The sequence below is a fragment of the Mus musculus genome, chromosome 16 (assembly GCF_000001635.26).
Source record: "Mus musculus strain C57BL/6J chromosome 16, GRCm38.p6 C57BL/6J".
Taxonomy (NCBI): domain Eukaryota; kingdom Metazoa; phylum Chordata; class Mammalia; order Rodentia; family Muridae; genus Mus; species Mus musculus.
The window spans coordinates 72,729,908-72,755,101 of record NC_000082.6 but is presented as its reverse complement, the minus strand read 5'-3'; the positions used below and the strand labels follow the sequence as shown (position 1 = coordinate 72,755,101).

Sequence of the window (25,194 nt, the reverse complement as noted above, 5' to 3'; positions counted from 1 at the left end):
TGACAAGTGTAAAATGTCATATGCACTATTAAAGCTTCAATTTCAAGCTAGGTTAAACACGACACAACTCAAAATGTAACAAAGGCTACCATTTCTCTCCTTTAGAGACTAAGGAGCTAAATGGGAAACTGCTTTATTTTACTTAACAATTTAAACATCGGAACTACTTTATTAAAAATTAGGGCCCACTTAATGACAATCTTCAAACACATGAGCTGCCATATTTCTTTTAAAAAGTGTCTCTCGGTTATCAGGATGAAAATGAATGAGCGATTTAGGCAGTATCACAGGATTTAAGCCAATTAAGTAATAACTTCTTGTTAACACAGTGCATAAAAATAGTATTAATGGCGCTGACTGGATAATCTTTTATTCCCTTCCTCTTTTTACTACAACAAATCATCTTTAGCCAAGTTAATCTAAGTTAGAAGGAGAGATTAAATGGCTTCCAAAAGCCCCTACTAGTATGTTTGCATTTTTATTAATTCAACCTACTCTTACCAGAATTTTGATTTAAATAAATGTAAAGTAAACAAGAGAACCTAGTATTTCACTCTTGGACATGCTAAGTAAATATCGGCTGTCATGAACGTGCTAAAAAAATAAATCTGACATTTTACAGATATTACTTTCCTTGCTAAACATTGATGATAGAGGATGGACTAGCCTAGTCTTTGTTTAACATCCTACTAGTTGTAATTTCCTCATATTTATTTATAAATATTTTATATAGTAAATATTACTTGTCTTTACTTACCCAAGAAAATATCTTTCTCTACTCTTCTGAGCCTAATGTCCATTTGATCTGTACCCTCAGGTTTGCACCTGTTTCAGCTCCCTCTATGTCCCACTGGTACATGCAGAGCCCCTATGCCCTGCTGGTATTTGCAGCGCCCCCTAAGCCCTGCTGGTACATGCAGTCCATTCTCTTGGTTGCTGCATCTCTCTTATTTCCCTTCTGCATTCCTACCTTGTCACTCTCCTTGCTTTCCTCTGCATCTTCCTTGAGCTTTTCTTTCCCTGGGTTGCTGTTTGTGCCCCTCATTTCCTATCTTTATATTATCTTACCCATCATACTCAACCTACCTGCTCCCAATACCCACTGCTCTAGTTCAAGTAATTCGCCTGTCATGTGCAGACTCTCAGAAGCCTACCGCATTGTTAAGAGAATGTCCAGATGAAGAGACACATTTATCCCTGCGTCTTTTATATCTCTTTTATATTATAAAAACCATACTTTTTTTTTAAACACCACTACACTGTGCTTACATTCCCAAATGGCATTTGTGATTCTAAAAGGCATTTGTGATCTGACCATCAGTGAAAAATTCCAGTTTGATTTTTGTCAAATTCTATTTAAATTTCAAAACAATGCCCTGATCAAACTGATGTCAATGCACACCAGAGTGTCCCTATCTTGAATGTGTTTATGAGTCACGTGGCAAAAGTGGTAAAACACAGGCGCTCCACACTTGGAATGAAACTCAGCATTTGGAAACCCTAACACTGGTCCAGGGCCCATATTTTTGTGATGGAGGAATCCACTCTCTGCTTAGAGTTTGTAAGCCCTCTCCTGCCTGAAACTGTTCGTTCCCCTTCACTGTTATGCAGAGGCAATATCACCATCACACATGTTTCTAATATTTTTATACATACTGTATCTTCTAGATTTCTATTTGCCTTTTTTTAAGGCTTATTTTAATTGTGGTCATATTTTTATTTCCGGTTTGTTTCATTTGCCGCAAACCTAAGCTGAGCAATGTAAGAGATAGAAGGCACTGCTGTGATGAGAGTTTTTCCTTACATTCCCCATTAAACCTGCTTTAGTAAAGAGATCTCATTGGTTATCATACAGGTTTTTACATCAACATATGTAGGCAAGTCATGAGACTATTATGCAAAATTATCATTGACTTGGGGAGGGGAGAGGCTGCAAGGTTGCTAAGTCCTGTTCTATAAACATAAAGTGTCCAGGAAAACCCCAAGAACCCCATTTAGGGCATAGTAGGGGATTACGACACACCAAAGCATAAAAATAAATTCCTTGGATTCTTATATTAAGAGTTAACTAAATTCCTTGACTGTTATATTCATAAAAAGACACTTCAACATTCCAGAACTTTAAATGAGAGAAAATTTCCCAGGAAAATAGTATATGACAAGGACATTTTAGACATTTTTTTTAAGAGTTAGAGATACTGTTTTATTGAGAGGTAGAGAGTTGGATTTTGCACAGCACGTATAGCGCATTTAGCTTGATCCCAGAGACACAATAATAATACCGTTTTATTATTTGAGACTTAATATTTACGCATCTTTTTGACATGGTGCGTTCTAATTTGCTAGTGGAGAAAATCAGTGTGATAAGCACAGCCATAATCTGAAACACAAATCTTTCCAACTGTGTTGGGAGTTTGCTGGCTATTCCAGTCATTTGGAAATATACCATAAGTCACTGTGTCTGATTGACACCCTGCTGTGCTGTACAAACCCATTCAGTTCCCTTCCCAGTTTTATTTTGGTGATCTGATTGTATGAATGAGAATGGCCGTTCTTGGCTAACGTATCTGAATGTGGGTCCCTAGTTGGTGGAACTGTTTTGGGAAGGACTAGGAGGCGTGGCATGGTTAGGGGAGATGCATCACTGGAGGTTGGCTTTGAGGTTTCAGAGTCTCTTAATCTCTCTGCCTCCAACTTGCAAATCAGGATGCAAGTTCTCAGCTACTGCTCCCATGCCAGGCCTGCTTGCCAGCTGCTGAGCTCCCTGTCATGATGGTTATGGACTCGCCGTCTGGAACTGGAAGGGAGACGCCCAATCAACTGCTTTATTCTATATGTTGCCTTGGTCATGGTGTCTCTCCACAGCGAATGAAAAGTAAGTAAGACAGGCTTCCTTTCCCTTATATCTGTTTGGCCTTTTTCTCTTTTCTTTCCCAGGAGTAACCACTGTTCCACTCCATTCTTCCATGAGATTAACTTTATCATCTTAACAAAGGAGTGAGACCACAGGGTGCCTTTTGTGTCTTTGTGTGTTTATTTATTTCCTTGAACATGATGACCTATCCTGCTATCTAATCTTCTTCAAAGGACAAATTTCCATTCATTTTCTGTGGCTGAATATTACAAATACATGCCACGTCTGACTTATCTTTTAACCCACTGGTGGACAGTGTCATGGTCTAGATCTTCAGTACTTCCCATTGACTACGAAGCAGCATGTGGCAGAAGTTAGTAGAACCTTTAAAGAATGGGGCCCAGTGAAAGGAGGTTATGTTATTAGGGTCAGATTCCCTTAAAGATGACCTTGACTCTATCTTTAGGTTTTCATTTACATCTGACATGAGCTGAGTAGCTACTTTTTCAATGTTCTCCATGTCCTCCCTCACCAGAGGCCCCACCTGAGAGAACCAAAGAAACTCATGACCCTGGGAACCACATATAATAAATATTTCCATCTTTTCATTTTATTATCTCAGAATGCTGATTGACACAGTTGGTACTATATAGTGACCATCCTGATTAGTAATCCAGTCACAAGGAGGACATGTTGTAGGTGCTCACAATGACGTGTTAGAAATCATGCAAGGTTTGAAATATACAAAAATACTGATTGAGGGGCACATGAAATGTGTAGACCATTCCTTGAAGTGGTGTTATGATCCTTCATCATTCTTATCACATAGGAAATGAGGCATCTTAGAAAAATGGTAGATTGCCTAATGAATTATGGGTCAGGAATGACAGTAGGTACTGAGGGCAAAAAGGATAAATCTCTAGTCTGATGGAGTATGCTCAATATGTGTTTTGGGTACAACAGGAGCATTCAGAGCCAGGGGCTAAACACAAGACAAGGAGAAGTGTGCCAAGTCAATGACTAATAAAATAAGAAGCAAAATGTGACATTTCAGATATAGAAACTGACTTAGGACTGCGACAGGCATACTAACTACTGAGAGCCATCAGACTATCGACCTGAATTCCAAACTGCCAATGATACTTGCATATCCATAGGCTTGATCCTCCAATAACTGCATCTCCCACAACCTTTCAGCTTCTTTTTCACCCTCCAAAATGAGAATCAAACCCTCCCTTTTCTCCTTAGCTCCTATCCCCAACTTCAAACCACCAACAGTTCTGCATGAGATACTAACAAGCACCCTGATGTATCTCTTCAAACCATCGTCTAACTCATTCTGTACACAAGGTATCCTCAGGTACCAGACACATGATGTTTTAAACTGATAACTCAGATCAAGTCAGCTCCATCATTATGTAAAAGTCTGTGGCATTGATCCACTGAACATAGAGCATCCTTCCTGTGGCTGTAAAGTCTACATTCACAGCCCTGACCACCCCTATCAATCTTCCTAACTCATACAGCAACCTTAGAATGTATTATGTTCTCCAATGTGTCCAAGTTTATCATTTTCTCTTAGCCCATCAAGTAGTTTGAAATGACTTTTAGTTTGCTCTTAGAAAGACCCTCATGAAATTCAGCTCTGAGCTCTTCTGTAGTCCATGTGACGCTTGTCACAATTGAACAGAAAGCATTTATTTGTATGGCTACTTTATATCCCGCTCCCCCCTCTCCCCAGGTCACCTAGTCCTCCTGTCAAAGATTTAGGCAAGAATATTTTGTTGGGTTTAATTTGTTTTGTTTGTTTGGTTTTCGGTTTTTTGTTTTGTTTTGTTTGTTTTTACTCACTAGGAAAGAGCCAGGACATCTATGAATGACTAGAGCAATATATTTAAGGAAAACTTTTAATAGCCTATACTGTAACTACATGTTCTCCATCCTTTCACATTCCATTACAAAAAGATGCCTCTATGAAGTAACAAAGAGACAGAAGAACTTCATTTCACAAAAGATATTTGACAACGCTACATTTTAATTTGACAAATTTATAGGTAGAACAACTTCAGTTGTCAAGGAACCGGCAGCCTTAGTTAAATGATATTTTATTTGATTAGAATTAATTATTCTAAGAAACTATGTTCATAGCAAATAAATGTGTCCTGCAAGAAACGTTCTAAATGATCTCAAGTCAGTCTGAACATGAAAGAACAAGTTCCAGGATTTAAATCATCAGTAAATGACAGGGACTTAGAGAGAGAGAGAAAGAGAGAGACACAGAGAGAGAGAGAGGCAGAGAGAGAGAGAGAGAGCTATCCACATTCTGTCTTCCTAGCTTTTAAAGACAGTGCTGTTGGTACAATAAGAGCCTACAAAGAACTTTGTATAAATCGGTAAATGTGGAATTGATTCTCTTGAAACCTCCAGGGGCTGCGTATCTTTTCAGCATGTACAACTATCGTTCTGTTTTTAAGAAAATGAAGGGAGTGGTCTATGAGATTCATGATACAGCTTGTTGCCATCACTCAGGATGGCTGTATTGATTGGCTCTGCCCCAAGTCATGTGGGATAAAAGCAGTAGGTGGCAGCTTTCTAATATTCAATCCAGAAATCTACCTTGCCTGTGCCATCTTTGCACATGCCCTACCTATTATAATACATTTAACCACTGTTGCAGTTGTATAAGGAAGGACTGAGGGCTTTGGTTGTAGCTCAGTGGTAGAGTGTTAGCTAGCTGAATGTACCCCCAAAAAGAGAATCTAATGAATGAAAGCTACAAGGAAATGGGGTGATTATGACAAATTGCAATCATAAATACCATTCTATATCGAGTATCTGATGATAGGACCATTCTATACATAATGCAAGTGTGTTCGATAAAATTTCAAGATTAAACAATCTTGTATCTCAAAACTGAGATGGTTCAGAGAATCAAGACTCCTATTGCCACACCTGATGACCTGAGCTACACACCCAGGACACACATGGCAGGAGAGATCCAACCCCATCACATGCTCACTGTGGCATGCCCAAGTGCAGACAAAATGAGTAAGTAAATAATGCACAAAGAGGTGTTCTATAAAGTGTACACACACACACACACACACATATATATATATACACTTATTTTGTTACTTTTAATTAAAAAAATTTAATAAAGAATTTTAGAAGGTTTTTGTTGGTTTGCTTGTTTGTACACCTTAAGCTTGGTTAAATCATCTATTCTAACCTATGGCTGGGAGTGAAGACAACCTCTAATATACCCCAAGTCAAAGATATTTCCTGAAGCTATTGATATACGAAGTGAAAACAATAGAGTTTTGTAAATCAAGACGTCCACTATGCATTTGAGCCTATCGTGTGTTGTTTGAGAGTAGTCTTCATTCAAGGATAGACCATCTCATGACGATTAGCACTCGTTACAATGAAATGCTTGGCACACTCCATCCTTTCCAACTGAAACAGCCATTAAACTCAACCTCTGCATTAAGTACATATTTCCCTGCCAACTCTCTGTCTTTCTACCTCACAGTGTCTCCTAAAAGCACAAAGCTCAAAAATGTAAAAAATGTATGTGTGTTCTCTTAGAAGCTTTCCAAGTCTGAATGGAAAGACCTGAGATTCTGTTTCATTCCATCTGCTCTATGAACTGAATAAATATTCCCCGCTGATGACACAGACACACCTCTCAATGAAATGTTTCTAAGTCCTTATTCTATAGCCAGTATAGCACACGCCTTTAATCGCTGCACTTGGGAGGCAGAGGCAGGTTGATCTCTGAGTTCAAGGCCAGCTTGGTCTACAGAGTGAGTTCCAGGACAGCTAAGAGCTACAGTGAGACCCTGTCTCAAAATAAACAAAGAAAAAAAATATAAGTAGCAATTTTTTTTCCATTCCATTTCACCAGAACCATTTGAACTCCTAGGAGGGCCGTTTTCATCATCCATTAATATATTTTGCAAAAATATTATTCTATTAGCCAATGTTTATGTCTATTTTACCCATAAGAAAACTTGCTTTTTCTTGCCATCTCATTTTATTTAAATGAAGAAAATTGGATTGTTGTAAGTCTGCATTATTTTGCGAAGTATTATTTACTAATACTATAAAAGAAACATAAAGCATTAAGAGGAGTTGAAAATGTGTCTTTGACATGCATTTTACCTCAAAGTCTGGTTTTGAGAAGTGCAGTTAATAAAAAAAAAAGACTATCTTTGTTTAATTGATACAATGATTATTTTCCGAGCAATAGAATACTCCTCAGGTTTTGCTGCTAAGATCGTGAGCAGATGTCTGCCTAGTCCTAAGGGAATGTTTCTTCCTCAGGAGAAAACAGCTTAAATAGGAGGCAAATAACCATATGCTGACTGCTCCCTGCTTCGCAGATGACATGGAGAGCCAAGCTCTACTAGGAGAACCATCAGGGGCAAGGTTCAAAATAATTTTTCTAAAAAGTGAGTGTAATTATCCAAGATCAAAGCCGCTCTTCAATATAACTTAAATCAAGGATTACACTACCCATGTGTACTGGACACAAAACACATTCGAGTGCAGGAGGACAGATCAATAGGCACTTTCCTGAAAGATAGCTTACACTCTATTTAATAGTGTAATTCATCGCGCATTAGAAAACATTTGACAGCTGAGTTGAATCTGAGACACACAGGAGTATTTATAAATCATAAAAACGATAATATCTTCAAGTGTATATGATGTGTTTCATATCTATCAGCTATATGTTATTCCTGCCCTACAAAAAGTAATAATTGAAAAACAATTTAGGAAAATATATCCAATACTAAAGGTGGTGGTGTTGTTGTTATTGCAAAGCCACAGCTTACAAACTTCCTGGAATGTAGATGAGAAATACTCAGTATTTCTTGTTACAATTTTCAGACCCTATAATTATGTACTGTAAGTATAACTGCATAACAACTGAGTTTTATTTTAAAGGGGGGGCATGCAATTTTTACTATAGGACAAGCATATACCTACAAATATCATCTCTCCTACTTACTGTCGTAATACAGATGACAATGAAATTTCTAAAAATAACCAACCGATCCATGCAATTTTTGTTACAGCATCTCTAACAAAAATATTAATGTGCAATAGACAAGAATATTGCTATTTCTACATAGAAATGAAGACTTGATGAGCATTCTATACTTTTTTTGAGTTTAAAGGATTGACAAATATTAAGAACCACAAACCCCAGTTGTTGTTACAGCTGTAAGACTTGGTTGAAATGCAAGCAAAACACAGATAAAATGTTTTTAAAGGCATTACCAACAAGAGCTCTGTGAGACCCACACTGCCTCCAGACACTTCTGCTAATGCTGTTACTGAGGTCGCAGCACCACTGTGAAATTAGATGCAATCTCGGGCTTCCTGTCTGAGCCTTGGGGAGGGAGTGGAAGAATGGCTCTTATTTTACTCATGGCACCTAATCTAAGGAAACGTGGAGGAAAACAGAGAGCAACAGAATATTCCAGGAAAACAAAACAAAACAAACTTTAACAGTATTCCCAGGCCCTTTTTTTTGTAGCTAATATGGCTGACATCTGCCCTTACCATCAACAGAGTTGATCAATGATGTACTATACAAAAGGGCTGATATGAACATAATCAGGAAATGGGACATAAGTAATATTAATTGCCAAAAATAAATTAGTTAAACAGTATCATTTCTACATGTTGACTTGCAGTGCGCTAAACAAGATTTTCACTAAATAATACTTTCTAAATATTCCAAACACACAAAAGCCTTTCTCAGGGCAGGGTGATGGAAACAAGCATACTATCCAATAAACAAGTGTTTCTTCTGACCACAGTAATTAAACTAGTATGAAAAACTCTTGACACAAATGATATACAAACTTCTTCAGGATTTCAAAAAGTTATTACTTTTTATCTTAAAATCTTTATTAAGTTATTTTATTTATTTACATTCAAAAAGTTGCCTCTTTCTGGTACTCCCTCCTTGAGTTCTTCATCCCACCCCCCAGCCCCCAGACTGCACCTCTAAGAGAGTGCTCCTCCACCTATCTACCCACTTCAACCTCACCCCCCCACCAGAACCCTCTCCCCTGGGGTATCAAGTTTCCACACTATTAAGTGATTTCACTCCCACTGAGGTCATGAAAGGCAATCAGTTCTCTGCTACACATGTGCCTGAGACCATGAACCAGTTCGTGTATGTTCCTTGGTTTTTGGCTTAGTCTCTCAGAGCTCTGAGGGGTCCAGTTTAGTTGACACTGCTGTTCTTCCTATGGGGTTGCCATCCCATTCAGCTCCTTCAGTCCCTCCACTAATTCTTCCATATCAGTCCCTGACCTCAATCCAATGGTTGGATGTCTCAGTCAGTTGCTGGTAGAGACTCTCAGAAAAAAGCCACGCCAGACTCCTGTCTGTACACACAATATAGCCTCAGCAATAGTGTCAGCATCTGTTGTGTGTGCATAGGATGGGTCCCAAGTTGGGCCAGCCAATTAATGACCTTTTTTCCAGTCTATGCTTCATTTTGTCCTGCATTTCCTTTAAACAGGAAACCTCTAAAATTCTACTAGAGAACTTCTAAAGTTGTTGAACAACTTCAGCAAAGTGGCTGGATATAAATTAACTCCAGCAAATCTTCCTTTATACAAACGCTAAATGGTCTGAGAAAGAAAACAGGGAAACAAGATCTTTCACAATAGTCACAAGTAAGTGAAAGATCTGTTTGACAAAAAACTTCAAGTTCTTGTAAAAAAAGAAAGAAAGAAGTCAAAGAAGACCTCAGAAGATAGGAAGATCTTCTATGCTCACGGATTGGTAGGATTAACACAGGAAAAAATGGCCATCTTGCCAAAAGCAATCTACAGATTCAATGCAATCCCCATCAAAATTCCAACTCAATTCTTTACAGACATAAGAAGAGCAAATATCAACTTCATAGGGAAAACAAAAAATCCAGGATAGTAAAAAACAATTCTCAACAATAAAGAATTTCTGAGCCAGGCAGTGGTGACGCACGCCTTTTAGTCCAGCACTCGGGAAGCAGAGGCAGGCAGATTTCTGAGTTGGAGGCCAGCCTGCTCCACAAAGTGAGTTCCAGGACAGCCAAAGCTACACAGAGAAACCCTGTCTCAAAAAACAAAAACAAAAAACAAACAAACAAACAAACAAACAAAAAATAACCACGATTTTCTGTGGTAATCACCATCTCTGACCTCAAGATGGACTACAGAGCAATAGTGATAAAAAAAAACTGCCTGGTATTTGTACAGAGACAGGCAGGTAGATCAAGGGAATAGAACTGAAGACCCAGAAATAAAAGCACACACCTACGGTCACTTGATCTTTGACAAAGAAGCCAAAACCATGCAGTGGGAAAATGAAAGCATTTTCAACAAATGGTGCTGGTCTAACTGGCAATCTGCATGTGGAAGAAATGATTATCTTTAAGGAGAATACACATATCAAACTGTCATCAATATCTTACTAAATTTGAGAAGTATAAAATATTTATACATTTCTCTATTCTAAGTATTTTGTTACAGCATTTTTTAAACGTTTCTATTACAGTCAGTAAATCATAATATCCTGTTTTATTTGCAGCACAGGGGTAAAACCTGCGAATAAGGAACTCTGAATTTGGTTTTGATTGCCATGAACTTCTTTATCGAGACTCTCGAGGTGATGGTATGTCTGTCCAACTTAGAAAACTTAACTGGAAACTAATATTATCTTTACAATGCATGCATAGAAGCCAGCCACAAAAAAAAAAAGAGGTTTTCTAAAAGCCAATTCTTGAAGGGTGTCCTGACAATCAGGGGTGAAGCTGGAGATGTTTCTTAAAGGAAGGTCTAGAGGGGACAGGTTGAGCAGATCAGGTCTCTAACTCCCTCCTACATACTAAATGAACATCTAGAGCAGATGATAACAGGATAACGCAGCGGGCAAGCATTGATTGGCCTCGCTATTTCTCTTGATGCTCACTTCACTGCCTTTGGTTTTCCTTCTGGCATTCAGTGTTTCGTTTGGTTTTGGTTTGTTTGGGGGTCTCTTATTTATTTTTCTTTATTTATTGGTTTGTTGTTTTTAACACAATTACATCCCTCCTAGCTTTTCTGCTTCCCTTGCATTTATTTTGGATTTTAACTACCTTAATATTACCTCAAAAAGAATAATTATTCTATAAAAAAAAAAGAAAAAATTACAGAGCTGTGAAGGATGATCACTGTCAAAACACGCATATGTATAAACAAGGAGACATTTAAGTGTTTTTATTATATTCTGTTTAAAGTGGAGCTTAAAACAAAACGTTGTCATCAAAGCTTCCATGCCTCTTACGGATTTAGTTCTGAGACCTTCGCTTTGAGTCAAGTCAGTAAGAAAAGAACAATAAAGTTTGTTGATTATTAATTTAAACGAAGAGCAGGTTTCATGTAACCACTTTTAGTTTGAAATGGGCATGTGGCAAGGTCTGTCACCCCAGCTTTGACGAGGTTGAGGCAGGGCACTGGAAAGCTGAAGGCATGCATGAGGTACAGAGCAAAGCCATGACTCAACACAAAATGAAGAAGAAGAAAGCCTTCATGTGAGCGGCCAAGTTGTGACATAGACTAAAGTGGTTATGCTTTATGGTTTACTTCTATTTTCTATTTCCCCTTAATATCAGTTATCTTGGGCAGTCTATCTCAATGTGAGTACCACAAACCATAGTAACGGGGTGGTTCCGAACCATTTGCTATCTTTGGAGCTGATTCCATGTTAGCTCCAAAGGGAACGTTTGAGTTACCTTCTGAATGGGGGTGGGGGGTAGGAAGTAAGAGAAGTCAGATTCATATCCAAACACAATGAAGATCTGTGGTACAAATATAGCAATTTAATCTTGCAACAAATCCCATTTGAGATCCTGTCCAAAGCGCTTCATTGGACATACATAGAAATAAGCAGGGAGTAAGCAAAGGCATTGGAATACCATACACTGCTTCTCCCCAAGCTCTGCTGCCTCACAACGTAGGAAACATCCAAACACAATGTCCGGCATGGCAGACTATCTTACTTACAAATTCTTATTCATTCCACACTGCTAGAACAAACAATGCAGGGTGTCTTAGGGTTTTACTGCTGTGAACAGACGCCATGACCAAAGCGACTCTTATGAGGACAACATTTAACTGAGGCTGGCTTCTAGGTTAAGAGATTCAGTGGGAACGTGGCAGCATCCAGGCAGGCATGGCACTGGAGGAGCTGAGAGTTCTACATCTTCATCCAAAGGAAGCCAGGAGCACACTGGAGTAAACTGGCTTCCAGGAAGCTAGGATGAGGGTTTTAAAGCTCAAGACCCCAGTGGCTCACAAACAACAAGGCCACACCTCCAAATAGTGCTACTCCCTGGCCCCATAGGTTTATCCAAACACATGAGTCTGGGGCCATACATAGCCATAGCATATTAAAAAATTACAATTAGTCCAACTTCCAAAGTCCCCATAGTCCAGTCTCAACAATGTTAAAAGTCCAAAGTTCAAACTCTCTTCTGAGATTCATCCAATCACAGAGGAGAATATAAGGGCCTCCGTTAAAAAAAAAAAAAAAAATCAACATAAAACCAGTCCTGTATCTCTGTGTAAAGACACACACTGAATACCCACATAGGATGAGGAAAAGTGACATATAACGTTCTATCCATACACAACTAGACTATCATTCTGCAAATCTGTAACACCTGCACCATTTCCGAGTGCCACTGCCAACACACAGGATCCCGACATGCAATTTCCCCTGGAAAACACTGCGCATGTTACTTACTAGCTACCTCCAGCGATGCGTTGTGGCTCACAGCCTCTCCGAGGTAATTCCTAGCCACACAGATGTAGACCCCTTCGTCGGGCCTACTCTTCCGTCCATGGACTATGCGTAAGAAAAATAAAGACCCGCTTGGCAGCAGCATCCGGTGTGAGCGCGGGTCATCTTTGTCCGTCTCCACTCTTTCCCCACCTTTGTACCATTCTATCGTCGGGGTGGGGCGGCCTTCGGCTTTACAGTTCAGAGTGGCAGGTTCTCCTTTGGAGACGATCAGGTCTGAAGGGTGTTCAACAATGCGGGGTGGAAAATCTTCCTGACGAAGACGGGAGCCTGCAGAAGAGTTGAACAAACGTTTGATATTCCATCTGAAAATCGGTTAAAGGTCTCACTACAGAAGCACAGATTTAACGCTACTTAAATATTGCCTGGAATGGTTATGTCCTTCCTAACCTTCTTTTTAAATACTCTCAGGGTCCACTTTGTTCATAGCTGACATTTCTGAAAGCTTTTTGACTCTGAGAATAGAAAGTTCTCTTGCTTAACTCTGCCTGGACAGGTGCCATAGGCTGATCCTTGCAGATACCATGGCAATGTCTTTTAAAAACCTCAAATGATATGTGTGATGTCTAGTTTCAGTTGTCAACTAGATGTGACCAACACTTACCCCAGAAGGGATGCTCAATGGTGAACTGTAGATTAAGTTAGCCCATTGGGCAGATCTGTGGGGAGTTTATCTTGATTACAAGAACGAGGTGGGAAGAGCTGCCCATTGTTGGTGGCATGGGTTCCTGGACCTGAGATTTTAGGTTATATAAGAATGGGACTTCTTGCAACTTGATGTCATGTTTGGCTGGTCTCCTTGAGAGGCCTGCTCCTTTCAGAAGGGAAATGGAAGAGGAGTGGATGCCTGTGGAGGCGTGGCAAGTCGGAGGAGAGCAGGGAGTGGAAACCATGTTTGGAATGTAATATAGGAGAGAAGAACTTTAAAAAGAGAGGACAGGACTAGTGAGCTGAAGCCAAGCATGTATGCATTAGCCCATGGCTTTCCATACTCGATGATGTACATAAGAGGACTCCCTACTATAAGTTCCTGCTTGTTGTACAGCAACAGGAAAAAAAGCTAAAGCATTGCCTGTCTTCACATAAGAGTAACACAGGTTAAAGTGGTCCTAGAACATTGCCGGCCATGGCACACATTCCCAGAATCCCCCCTTTTAACCAGCACAAGATGACTGTCTAATAAACGTTTTCTGTATACCAATGCACATTTCTATCCAAATAAAAAGAATGCTTTTGGAGGGGATTTATTTTAAAAACCAACATACAACATGTTATATATTATGTATATTACAATATACATAATATATATTATATATATATATTTTGAAGGAAAGGGTGGGTTGTTTTAAAGAGTTTGTCTTTACTTTATATAGAGGAGCATTTGCAAGCATGCATGCATGTGCACCCTGTGTATGCCCACGCCTGCTGCTCACAGAGGCCAGAAGAAGGAAGGAGACCTGGAACAAGAGTGACAGATGGTTGTGAACTGCCATGCAGGTACTAAGAACCAAACCCGTGTCCCCTGCTAGAGCAACAAGTGCTTTGAACCACTGTGCCATCTCTCCAGCCCCGCAAAAGTATTCTTTTGCTATAAAAAGAACAGTTAATATAAACTCAAAATGTATGACATTATAAAGGATTATATACATCTGGGCATATACATATATGTGCATATATGTATTTTCAAGGGAAATTTTAAAAATAGTGAGCTTAAATACTAGCATAACAAGAAGAAAGATTTCAGGGTATATGCTGTGTTATGGGCCTCAGAGGCCACTTTACCCAGCCAGTTCTTAAGTGTATATATCGTTTAAATACACCCTGTGGTTGTACTTTATTTTTTTGCAATAAAATTAAACCCCCCAAACGGACCATGTTGTGGTTGTAGGAAGGAGAATGTGGGCTCTGGTGTTTGGTCCCCAGCTGGTGATGTTGTGTGCAGAGGTTGCCATGGCACCGTCCTGCTAGAGGAGTTATGTCACTAGAGATTCTACACCCTCAGCTGTTTTTCCTATGCTCTATCTTCTTCATGCTTGCCAATTAAAGCTATGGTCTGCACACCCCTGCCACCCGGCATGCAGCTTGCCGCTGCTCCATCTTCACCATGATGGACCCCATCTTTACAGCCCTGCCATCCGAACCCAACTGTTAGCCCTTCTGCGGACCTTTAGGAAAGCCCCATTTGTATGTAGTCCACAGAGATGTAGTCAAGAAGATTTTGAACTCACTTGCTCTCAAGACCTTTTTTTACCCCCAGCTCAGCCTGCTCACACAGCCTGCTAACGCCTTCCTCTCCCTTCTGTTAGTTCCACAACCACACTGTGCATCCTTCTGCCCCAGAAAATGCCTGCCACAGATGCGGGGCTCCAGATAAGCCATACTCCTCAATGCTCGGGCTTCTTTCAAGTCTCCACTCTCCCTGACTTTTCCCACCAAATTAAGTTCTCTAATATAAGCCTAAACAGCACTATAGAAGCATCCTCACTCAGAATCATCAATGTCACCATTGGATTTTATTTATCTAGTACGCCCAACGGTTTTCCCTTCCCGACAAGTATGTGAGGCCTGTGGGCTTCCTCAGCAACTCAACAGTTGGCTGCTACTGAGCGCACACTGCTGAGCATACCACAGTATTCCACAAACCTGACCAGAAACGCTGAGAAAAAGGAATAAACGGCTACAAGAGAAGATCTGAGACGAGGCAGATGAAGGAATCACAGACTCCAGAGTTGGGTACAGAAACGGATATCTGGACCTGGAGGCAGGAGGGTTGATGGTTCAAGTTCCTTGTTGGCTATTTTGTTAGTTTGAGGCCCAAGTGGACTATTTTAGACCACATTTCCAAACAAACAAACAAACCAGCCGTGCAGAAAGTGTTTGGGGAAAGTATAGGGCTTTGCCTATTAAAATAACCAGTGTGAACTGGATTCAGCCACAGTAGACTTGATACGGTGTATGTAAGCGTATTTGTATGTGTGTTATTGATAAGTACTATAACGCATGGTCTTTCCTAGGGAAAGGACTAGATGAGAAATGAACAATCTCAGTGACTAAGAGTTTCATAACCTGAGGCTGAGGAGATGGCTTGGTTGAGAGAGAGCTTACAGTGCAAGCAGGAAGGTCTGAGCCTGGATCCACAGCACACAGATAAAATCCAGGCATGGGGGCACACACCCGGGATGGGGTACAGGATAGCGGTCAGATAGATGGGGAGAGGAGCTTATTGGTCAGCCTGTCTACCCACAATGTTAAAACCTGGGAGAGTGGTATAGGAAAGCAGGCAACATCAGCTCCTGGCTTTCCCAGGCACAGGCATGGGAACTTGCATTTGCACCCACACAGAGGTGTGGTGGGGTTGACAGAGAGAGGCAGAGGCAGACAGAGACACAGGCATGGGGGGAGACATGCTCCATCATCAGGACAACAGAGAAATGGCATTAGTTTAGAACAAGGTACCCAGCATGCTATACATTCCTTAAATGGTGGCAGACACGAAAAAGGGGAGCAATAAGCCAGCAAGATGAAAGAAAAGAATTTAGACACCCTCCCAATTCTTACAGTGGCTCTACTGAAGAAAATGGAATCCAGGTTGGCTTTCAGGTTAGTGATAATTAGCAGTGCTATGGACCTCAGCGTATCATTAGGCTTTAGAATGGCTGTAATTATGAAAGACAGAAGCTGATGGTAATCAGTTAATGGGGTAGTACACACTTAAGAAGATTTTAAATTATGAAAGTCCACATAGGGTAGGAAATAAGATTACAAATGCAGCTAGCAGAACATAAGGGAACGCCTCTGAAGACAGCCCCAGCCACTGAGGGAAGGGTCTGGAGCCTCTACATTTGAGAGGATCCCTAAGAACGAGCCATAAAGGCAAGGAAATCACTCAGGGCACAACTACTGGGCTACACAGTATCCTTAAGGGATCTGCTGGTAGGCAATAGTGTGCACTGTCAGAAATCGAGAAGCACAGACCGGAAGAAATATTAAAGAAATGATGGAAAGTCAAAAAAAGGGAGGGGGAGGGAGTGAGACGACAGGCGAGGCTTTGACCATCGAGTCAGAGCAAGGTTGTTGAAGTGTGTGTGTGTGTATGTGTGTGTGTGTGTGTGTGTGTGTGTGTTCCCACTTGAAGGCCAGAGGTAAACACTGGGTGTCCTCCTCGACAGCACAGCGTTTACTGAGACTCGATCCCTCACTGACTGTGCATTACACAGATGGACTCCCCTGCCTTGCCAGTGAGTGCCAGGGACACTGCTGTCATTTCTGCACAGTGATGGGGTCATAGACCTGCGCTTCTGCACCAGGCCTGTTGTTTTGTTTTGTTTTGTTTTGTTTTGTTTTGTTTTGTTTTATCTTCCTGCTGAGCATCAAATACAGGCCTTTGTGCTCCCACTGGAACACGCTTGCCACTGAGCCATCTCCTCAGCTGGAAAAATCATGAAAAAAAAAAAAAAAGCTTTTAAAGCAAGAGCTATTTATTCGGCTTTAAGGAACTTGGTTGAGTAAAGTTAACATAAGCAGACTACATTGGGAGATTAGATACCATATGTTTGGACCCTCAAATTATGACTCTTTGAGCCTGTACTTAGACACTGACAGAAAGGACAACAGGGACACACTGGAGATGGTGATTTAAACAATCAACAGAGGCTGCTCACTGGCAAAGGGAGGATGGTGAGGAATGTTCATGAGAGTAGAGAGACACGGAAACCACTGTATCCCTGGTTGATGGGGTATAGTTTCAGTGAGCTCAGAGATAAAACCAACAGGAGAGGAGGAAGTGTTGGGTAAAACTCTAAAATGTTGGTTGTTTTACAAAGCCCAAAGAGAGAGAGAGAGAGATGATGATGAGTTGGTTACCTGAGAATCAAAATCTCAGCTAGAGCTATTGACTAGGAAAGAGCTGGGGCAAAAATCTTGGGAAAGAATAAAACTGTCTGCAGGGGAAGGTGGAGAGGAAGTCACGGCCAATTGCCCAAGCTGGAGACGGCCCAGGCTCTAGCACAGTGAGGCTGAGGAGAGGCTCCGTCTGAACTTCAGTTCCCCAGGGCTGGAGCACAGCCAGCAGGACATTAGGGAATAAAGAACTCAGACCCAAGTTTTCACCACCATTTGTACAGCAGAATTCAGTAAAAGCTCCGGCCATAAAAATGCTTTCTATATTATGATTCTATATTATGAATGACTAATTTTTAAATTCTCTGGGGAACACACTTTCCCCACATTGTTAATAACATCTCTCATATTAAAGGGAAAATGGCTGAAGTTCTCAGAGTCTAGTCTTACTGGTGTTCATTCAGATCTGCCAGAAAAATGCATGCAATACGCACCATTTCATTTAGATATTGAAACCTTTCCTTTTCTTTTAATCAGGGGGTTCTACTGAATTTTGTTTCTGACGAATACATCTGAATAGAAAGTGTACACAATTAAGTATCTAGTAATCTGAAGAGAATAAAAAGGCGATCAGCCAAGCAGTTCTTCAACTGAAACAGAACCAAGGACTTTGGAAATCCCAACAAAACGTGGACTTGTTTTAATTCTTTATAATGTATGACACTCAGAAAAGGGACTTTGCAATATCTGACTCATATACTTAATGAGTTACCCTACTTCATAGAAAACATGAACACAAATCATCATCTTCATTCAAACTATAGTAAATGATTTTTTTTCGTGATCAAATATAAGCAGGACGGAATGGAACTGACAATAATCTAGGTTATTTATCTCCCATCTGTTTTCACAACAGCATTTTTCTGACGTGGGTGTTGTTAAATATGATGTCAACACGCAATCCTGAGGTTCACATGCCATTCAGTTGGGTGGTAGCAGGACTACGTTTTAGTCCCAGGCAAATGCAAAACTCTTGCTGTTTCCAAATAGTCCATGCATAAATATGGGCTGTCCCGTGAGTTTTCATCCATTTTGATGTCTTCCTTCTAAGATGTTGGTGACAAAAATATCCACAAACTGTCAAGTCTGACGGCCTCCATTTTTCTTTCTCCATAAAAAAAAAAAGAGTATTTACCAGTAAACTGAATCAACCTAATGAAGACCTTCCTATTCAATGTTTTTCTTGACCTCTATCTTCTTGCCTAAATACAAGTTCAAACTGCTAAGCATCCTTACATTAATAGTTATCAGATTGCTGAGAGTTTCAGCTGGCAAACACCTACGTGTATAATTGAAGCTATTTTCATAGCTAAGGAGTGTGGTGGTATGCTTGCAATCCCAGCATTCAGAGGGCTGGGGAAGGAAGACCAGTAGTTATTCCAGAACAGCCTGGGCTACCCTGTGGCAACCTCATGTAAGAAATGATAACTGAGCTGTGGAGAGAGCCCAGGGGTAAAGTGCTTATGTCAGGAACATGGGGGCCTCATTTCAAACCATCAGGACTAAATACAGCTGGGTAGAGAAGTACGCATCAGTAACATCAGTGTTCCTACAAGAAGATGAAAGTGAGTAGACAGGGCCCTTATCTGAAAGTTCATTAGTATGCAGTCACGCACAAGCAGAAGAAAAAGGAGATGCTGTCTCATGGTGGGAGGCAAGGACCAACGCCAAGTGTGACCTCTGACCCATCATGGCATGGGTATACCCCTCCACACTGTATAACTGTCCTACAATCATAAAATGTCCTCCAGTCACCTGCCAACCACCATTGTAGTTATGCTGATTTGTGCATGTTTTATATAAAAAGATAGGTGTATAGAATAGTTGGCAAAACTCACATTCTGTATAGGAACTTGATAGTTATAAAGATAAAGAGGACAGACAAAATGACACATTAACAAGAAATTGAGATGATTCTGTTGTCCCTTAACAAGCATCAGGGTGACACTAGCCTTTAAGACAGACTTAGGATGTTACTGTCCACCGCTCCCAAGAAGAACATCGGTGGCTCCCTGGGGATGTAACACCACTGAATTCAGCAAGATCAGCAACACAGAAAAGAGCCGGGCAGAATTCCTTCAAGAACGGCCCAGTTGGAAGATAAAATATAAACAAGAGTGACTGAAATATCTAAATATTTACACAGCCACAGCTGGAAAGAGACATCCACGTAAGTGCTAAGTATTTCGAGAAATACATCAAAGTCACATGAGATTTACGATGAAGAGCCCAAGCTCCTCGCTGGATGTAAACGTCCCCCCACCTACTGAGACATTACTTAGAGAAACACAAACGAGCAACCACTCCAGAGACATTGGTCGCACTAATATTCTATTCAGGCGTGTACATAATTTCATGGTTTCTCTCTTTTTTTCATAAGCCTTTATTTATAGTTTCAAGTCTGTTTCTCAGTAGAGTGAAAGAAAACCAGAATTTTATGAAGTTCTCCCTTACATCCGAATTTCTCTTTAATATTTTTGATTGGTAAAATCTGGAAGCTTGTAGTGATTAAATTCTCCTGCCGAAGCATATCAAAGAACAAAAATGCTTATAAAGTGGCTAACATCCCAAGAAATCCTTTAAGTAATTGAGAGACAAACAATGAATATTAATAGAACGGTTTGTAACATTGTCCAAGGCTGGGTCATTGCTATTGCCTTGACAGCATGCCTATATTTGTAAAACTTTTTATATTTTTGGAAAAAGCTCACTACTTAAGTTTTGTGGGGGTTCTGTTTTGTTTTGTTTGGGGGAGGGTTGTTTTTGCCTAAGCTTTGACTACATTTTAAGGAAAATTATCTCTAATTACAAGCACACACCCCTTCATCACAAATCCAACAATTTTCCTCTCAGAGGTTCTTCCTACCAGGAGATGTTTGCTAAAAAACAAGAAAGCACCACTTTTTCACTGCTCACTAAATACAGGCCACGGAAGAAAAAACATTCACAGTTTGGAACTAGGCTTGACCATGCCCTATGGTCTTGTCTCATAAAACAGGCAAATAACTAAACCAATTAACCGAAGACTATCCTCTAAGGAAGGATGGCACCCCCATTTCCAAAGTCCACTCAATGTTGTGGAAATGTACACAAAGGCAGAACCCATGTTACGAAACACAAGCACACTCAGCAGAGATGACACGCTGTGAGGGAATATAAGGGAAAAGATGTTTCAAAGGAATCACGCAATGGACAGGGCAGGGCACTTTCTCTAGTTCTTCAGCTTTCCTTTGGTTACAAGCTTTTAAAAGATCACTTTTAAAACTCTGCATGATATCCCTTTGTCACCAAAACCAAGTGGTTATTTCCCTCGAGATGGGAAAAGAGACTGACAGGATAAGCTGAATTTTTGAAATAATTCTGAGCCCCCCGCCCCCGACACCGCACCACTTTTAATAACAGACGGTGAAGAGGTGCCAAGGGTTTATTCACTGCGGGCTCAGCCTCAGCAGGGACCTCACCTTGGCAGTGGCTACAGAGACAGGAAGGTGGAAGTTTGTTCAGAATTCCTTCTTTTATATTTTCCCTTTAGCAAAAAAAATGTCTACTAAAGGTACCAACAGTCAGAGGCTCCCTTCTGCAAGATGTTAAACAACAGTGTATGCACATCTTAAAGGCCCAAATGTGTTTGCTGTCTCACCCATCTATCTGGTCCTCCACCATTTGTTACATAGGACCTATGAAATAAAGTCACTGGTCTCAACCTGACTTGTAAGAGAACAGACAGAAAATATTTGCAAGGATGACATTAAAGCCAGAGGCATTGGCCATAATCCCATTGGTTAGGCAGTAAATGAAAATGCATATCGAATTTGAGGCTAGATGTGACCACATGGTGAAATCTATTCTCATAAAACACCAAAATAAATTGATTAAAGAATATGAGCCATTTAATTAAGGAAAATAGTAGTCAAAGAAATTAGAATTGGGAGAGAATAGCTTAAAGTAAAACTCGTGAACTACCTTATGTGGACAGAAAATAACTGAACTGGAGACTGGGGTTTAAATCTTGAACTGGTTAGCTACTTGGACTTGGATACATTGCTTAACTGGTTTTTGCTTCTATAGAAAGAAGACAAGATAATATCTATATTTTATTCATTTAGCATGGTGCCATATTGAAAAATAACCTATTACATAATCACATGGGTTTGAAATTTTGCAAGCTGCACGTGTGGCCCAATTTGAATTCATCCACTTCCTTCCCCCATCTTTCAGTCACAGCAGTAGTCTTAGTAATTCCAGGAGCATTTTTTCCTCCTTCTTCCTTTGGAAGAAAGATTGTAGAAGTAGCTTAGTCCCCAGTTTCAGTTTATACTTAAACTCCAAGTAAATTTTAATTTGCACAGTTCTCAGATGATACTGGGAAATTTTCTATAAAACATCTCTGCAAACAAAAGAAGACACACTAAAAAGGACTAGGGGAATAACTTAATTAGTAAAATGCTCATTGTACAAGTAGGAGCATCCGTGTTCTGATCACCAACACTGGAGAAACTCACTGCAGATCTGTGAGGAAGGCCCTGTAATCCTGATGCCAAGATAAGGCAGGGTAGAGACAGGAGGACCTGTGGCCTTCCATGGACAGCCAGTCTAGACCAAACAATAACCTCCAGATAACACCTGACTGCAACCTCTCATCTCCAAATGCACAAGCATGGGTGAGCACACCTGCCCACATACGTGTGGGCAAACATGTACAAATCATACATACAAAATTGATCATTTAAAGAAGCACTTAGCACAGCCAACTCAGTTTTACTGAGAAGCACAACGTGCTACCCAGCCAAGGTCACCTGTAGAAAACATTTCTCTTCCACGGGGAAATACTCCAAGTGCCGTTCTGATTACTACAATGTATTACTTCCAAATAGAGATATTAGTATGGCTTTTAAAATGCTACTGGGCAAGTAGTCACAGTGTCTTTCATTTTTCTTTTCATAACATATACAAAAACCTGTGGACCACCACCAGAGCACAAATTAAGTCTGTATGTTATAATGAATACTAATATTCAAGATGTCCAGATCTACAGGCATAATACAAAGTATACCCTAAAATTATATGGCCTGTTTTAGTTGTTAAGACAAGTAGACCTTTGTAATTTTTCTAAGAATGGATTCTGAAAATATTTGCCATTGAGCAAAACAGAATATGGGTGGTCCTTTGATTTTTTTTTAAATTGCAATGAATTATAAGTAGTAATCATCCTGGATGGTGCACATATTAGGCAAGAAGCATGGTATTGCAATCAATGGAAATTCTCAGTTCATTTATTTACATAGAATATGGAAATAGCAGATGGTGATATACTGTCAGATTTTGTCATCAAAGTGGCCAATCAGGGACACTTACACATGTGTATAAATAAACCATGCCTAACAAAGTGCCTCTGTCCTCATTTTATAAAACTTCTGAAAGAAGAGCCCAAGAAAATCTTACTCATGTGTCCAAAAGATGCTTTCAAGTCACAAATTGAAAATATACTTAAGATTGAAAATACATACAATAATTTAACTATATTAAAGGCTTCAAAAATATCCTGTAAAGTTAAACTAGCGACTCCTTTCTAAAGGGCTACATGACATTTTTACAGACTATGTAGAATATAGAATAAATTTTCTAAGAGCTCAAAACCTAAACTCAATTAATTTATTAAAAAGAAAGCTTTTAACATTACTTTTTGAAGGAGTCATATTGGTCATATCTAAAAAAACAAAGCAAAACACAAAAAAACAAAACAAACAAAAAACAAAAACAAAACAAAAAAAAAAAACCCTTGAGTTTTAGATGAGAAGTTAATGCCTTCAAAATAAGTATAAAATTACTGTTTTAAAGATAATTGCCCAAAGACAATCACACTTCTAAAAAACAAAATTCTTAAAATACCCTTTTAAAGGCTTACTGAGGAATTTGTATAGGAATGTAGTCAACTTCACTTTGCAAAACTCAGTAATTTTGACATGAACAAGTACTTCTAAAGCAAACCTTTTGGCCCATGAGTAAACTAATTGTATACTTTCCTTTCTTGCCTCTTCTAAAGTGTGTATTAGTTCATGTTTGAGCTCCTAAGCAATATGCCAATAAAGGGTGAAGAGAGTTAGAACCTGTCCTTCAACATGGGACCACTGAACTAATTTTCCAGTGTTAAGTAATAACTAACTAACTAAATAAATAAATAAATAGAAATTTTAGATAAAAACAAATATTTTAACAGTTTTAATAGTTATTTTTATAAACGGTAAGTAAAACTATCTTTAGTTTACTTAATATAAAAAATCTATGAGGAAATTATATATTCATATATATGTATATATGTATACATATTTTTTCAAAATATAAGCCCTCCAAATACTCCTACTTGTAAGACCATCTCTAGAGAAAATATGATATCTATATGTATTTTTCATGGTGTACTATAACAAGATTTTGAGAAGGAATATAATATCTGAGAGTGATTTCATTTTTAATTTTAAAGGGATATTGTCAAAACTCAGTGTATTAGTCAGGGTTCTCTAGAGTCACAGAACTTATGGATAATTTCTAAATAGTAAAGGAATTTATTGATGACTTACAGTCGGCAGCCCAATTCCCAACAATGGTTCAGTCGCAGCTGTGAATGGAAGTCCAAGGATCTAGCAGTTACTCAGTCTCACGCAGCAAGCAGGCGAAGGAGCAAGAGCAAGAGCTAGACTCCCTTCTTCCAATGTCCTTATATTGTCTCCAGCAAAAGGTGTAGCCCAGATTAAAGGTGTGTTCCACCACACCTTTAATCCCAGATGAAAGGCATAGCCCAGATTAAAGGTGTGTTCCTTAACTCGGAGATTCAATCTTCTGGAATCCATAGCCACTATGGCTCAAGATCTTCAAACCAAGATCCAGATAAGGATCTCCAAGCCTCCAGATAAGGGTCACTGGTGAGCCTTCCAATTCCGGATTGTAGTTCATTCCAAATATTGTCAAGTTGACAACCAGGAATAGCCACTACAATCCACCCCTTGTCAACTTGACACAAATAATATCTCATGTTCACATGAAACAATAACAAGGTTGTAAATACGCCTAACATGATATAACTATCCCTCGTACAATCGCAAACGCATTAGTAAATTTACAATGGGCATTCATATTACTTTATAATCCTCGTTTCTGCAACTGGTTACGTGGCCTTAATTGGTATTTATAACTACCTTCCTCTACTACCCATTCTGTATTTCCTTCTCCTTCAGCCAGCACCTCAGCAGGTCTTGGCTCTTTTCCTGGAGGATTGACCCATACCTTCATTCCTGATGGGTCTGTGTCCTTTGTCATCCTGCTTGGATTAGGCTGTTATAGTTTCCCATTGACTTTAATCACAGGACATGGTAGTACTAAGAGACGCCCTAAGGGATCTCCTACACTCCAGACATAATCTTGCTTACCACCATTGTGAAGAGGTAATCCAATTTCTCCATGGTAATCTGGATCTATCACCCCTCCTAACACTGTTATTCCTTTCTTAGCCTGTTGGTTTAAGGGCATTAGAAGCCCAAAATGACCAGGGGGAAGTCTGAGCTTCCAGTTCAATGGAATGTTTGTTGTAGCTCCTG

At 39.7% G+C, this 25,194-nt stretch overlaps 1 protein-coding gene across 15 annotated transcripts in view; it reads right to left on the bottom strand.

Annotated features, from left to right (window-relative positions):
- Robo1 (roundabout guidance receptor 1) overlaps positions 1–25,194 on the bottom strand; it is a 1,019,974-nt gene that overhangs the window by 292,390 nt on the left and 702,390 nt on the right. For all 15 annotated transcript variants that reach the window (XM_006522960.4, XM_006522963.4, XM_017316894.2 and 12 more), the window contains one exon: positions 12,650–12,976. In XM_006522960.4, coding sequence (XP_006523023.1) covers positions 12,650–12,976 — 327 coding nt within the window. The remainder of the gene's footprint in view (positions 1–12,649; positions 12,977–25,194) is intronic.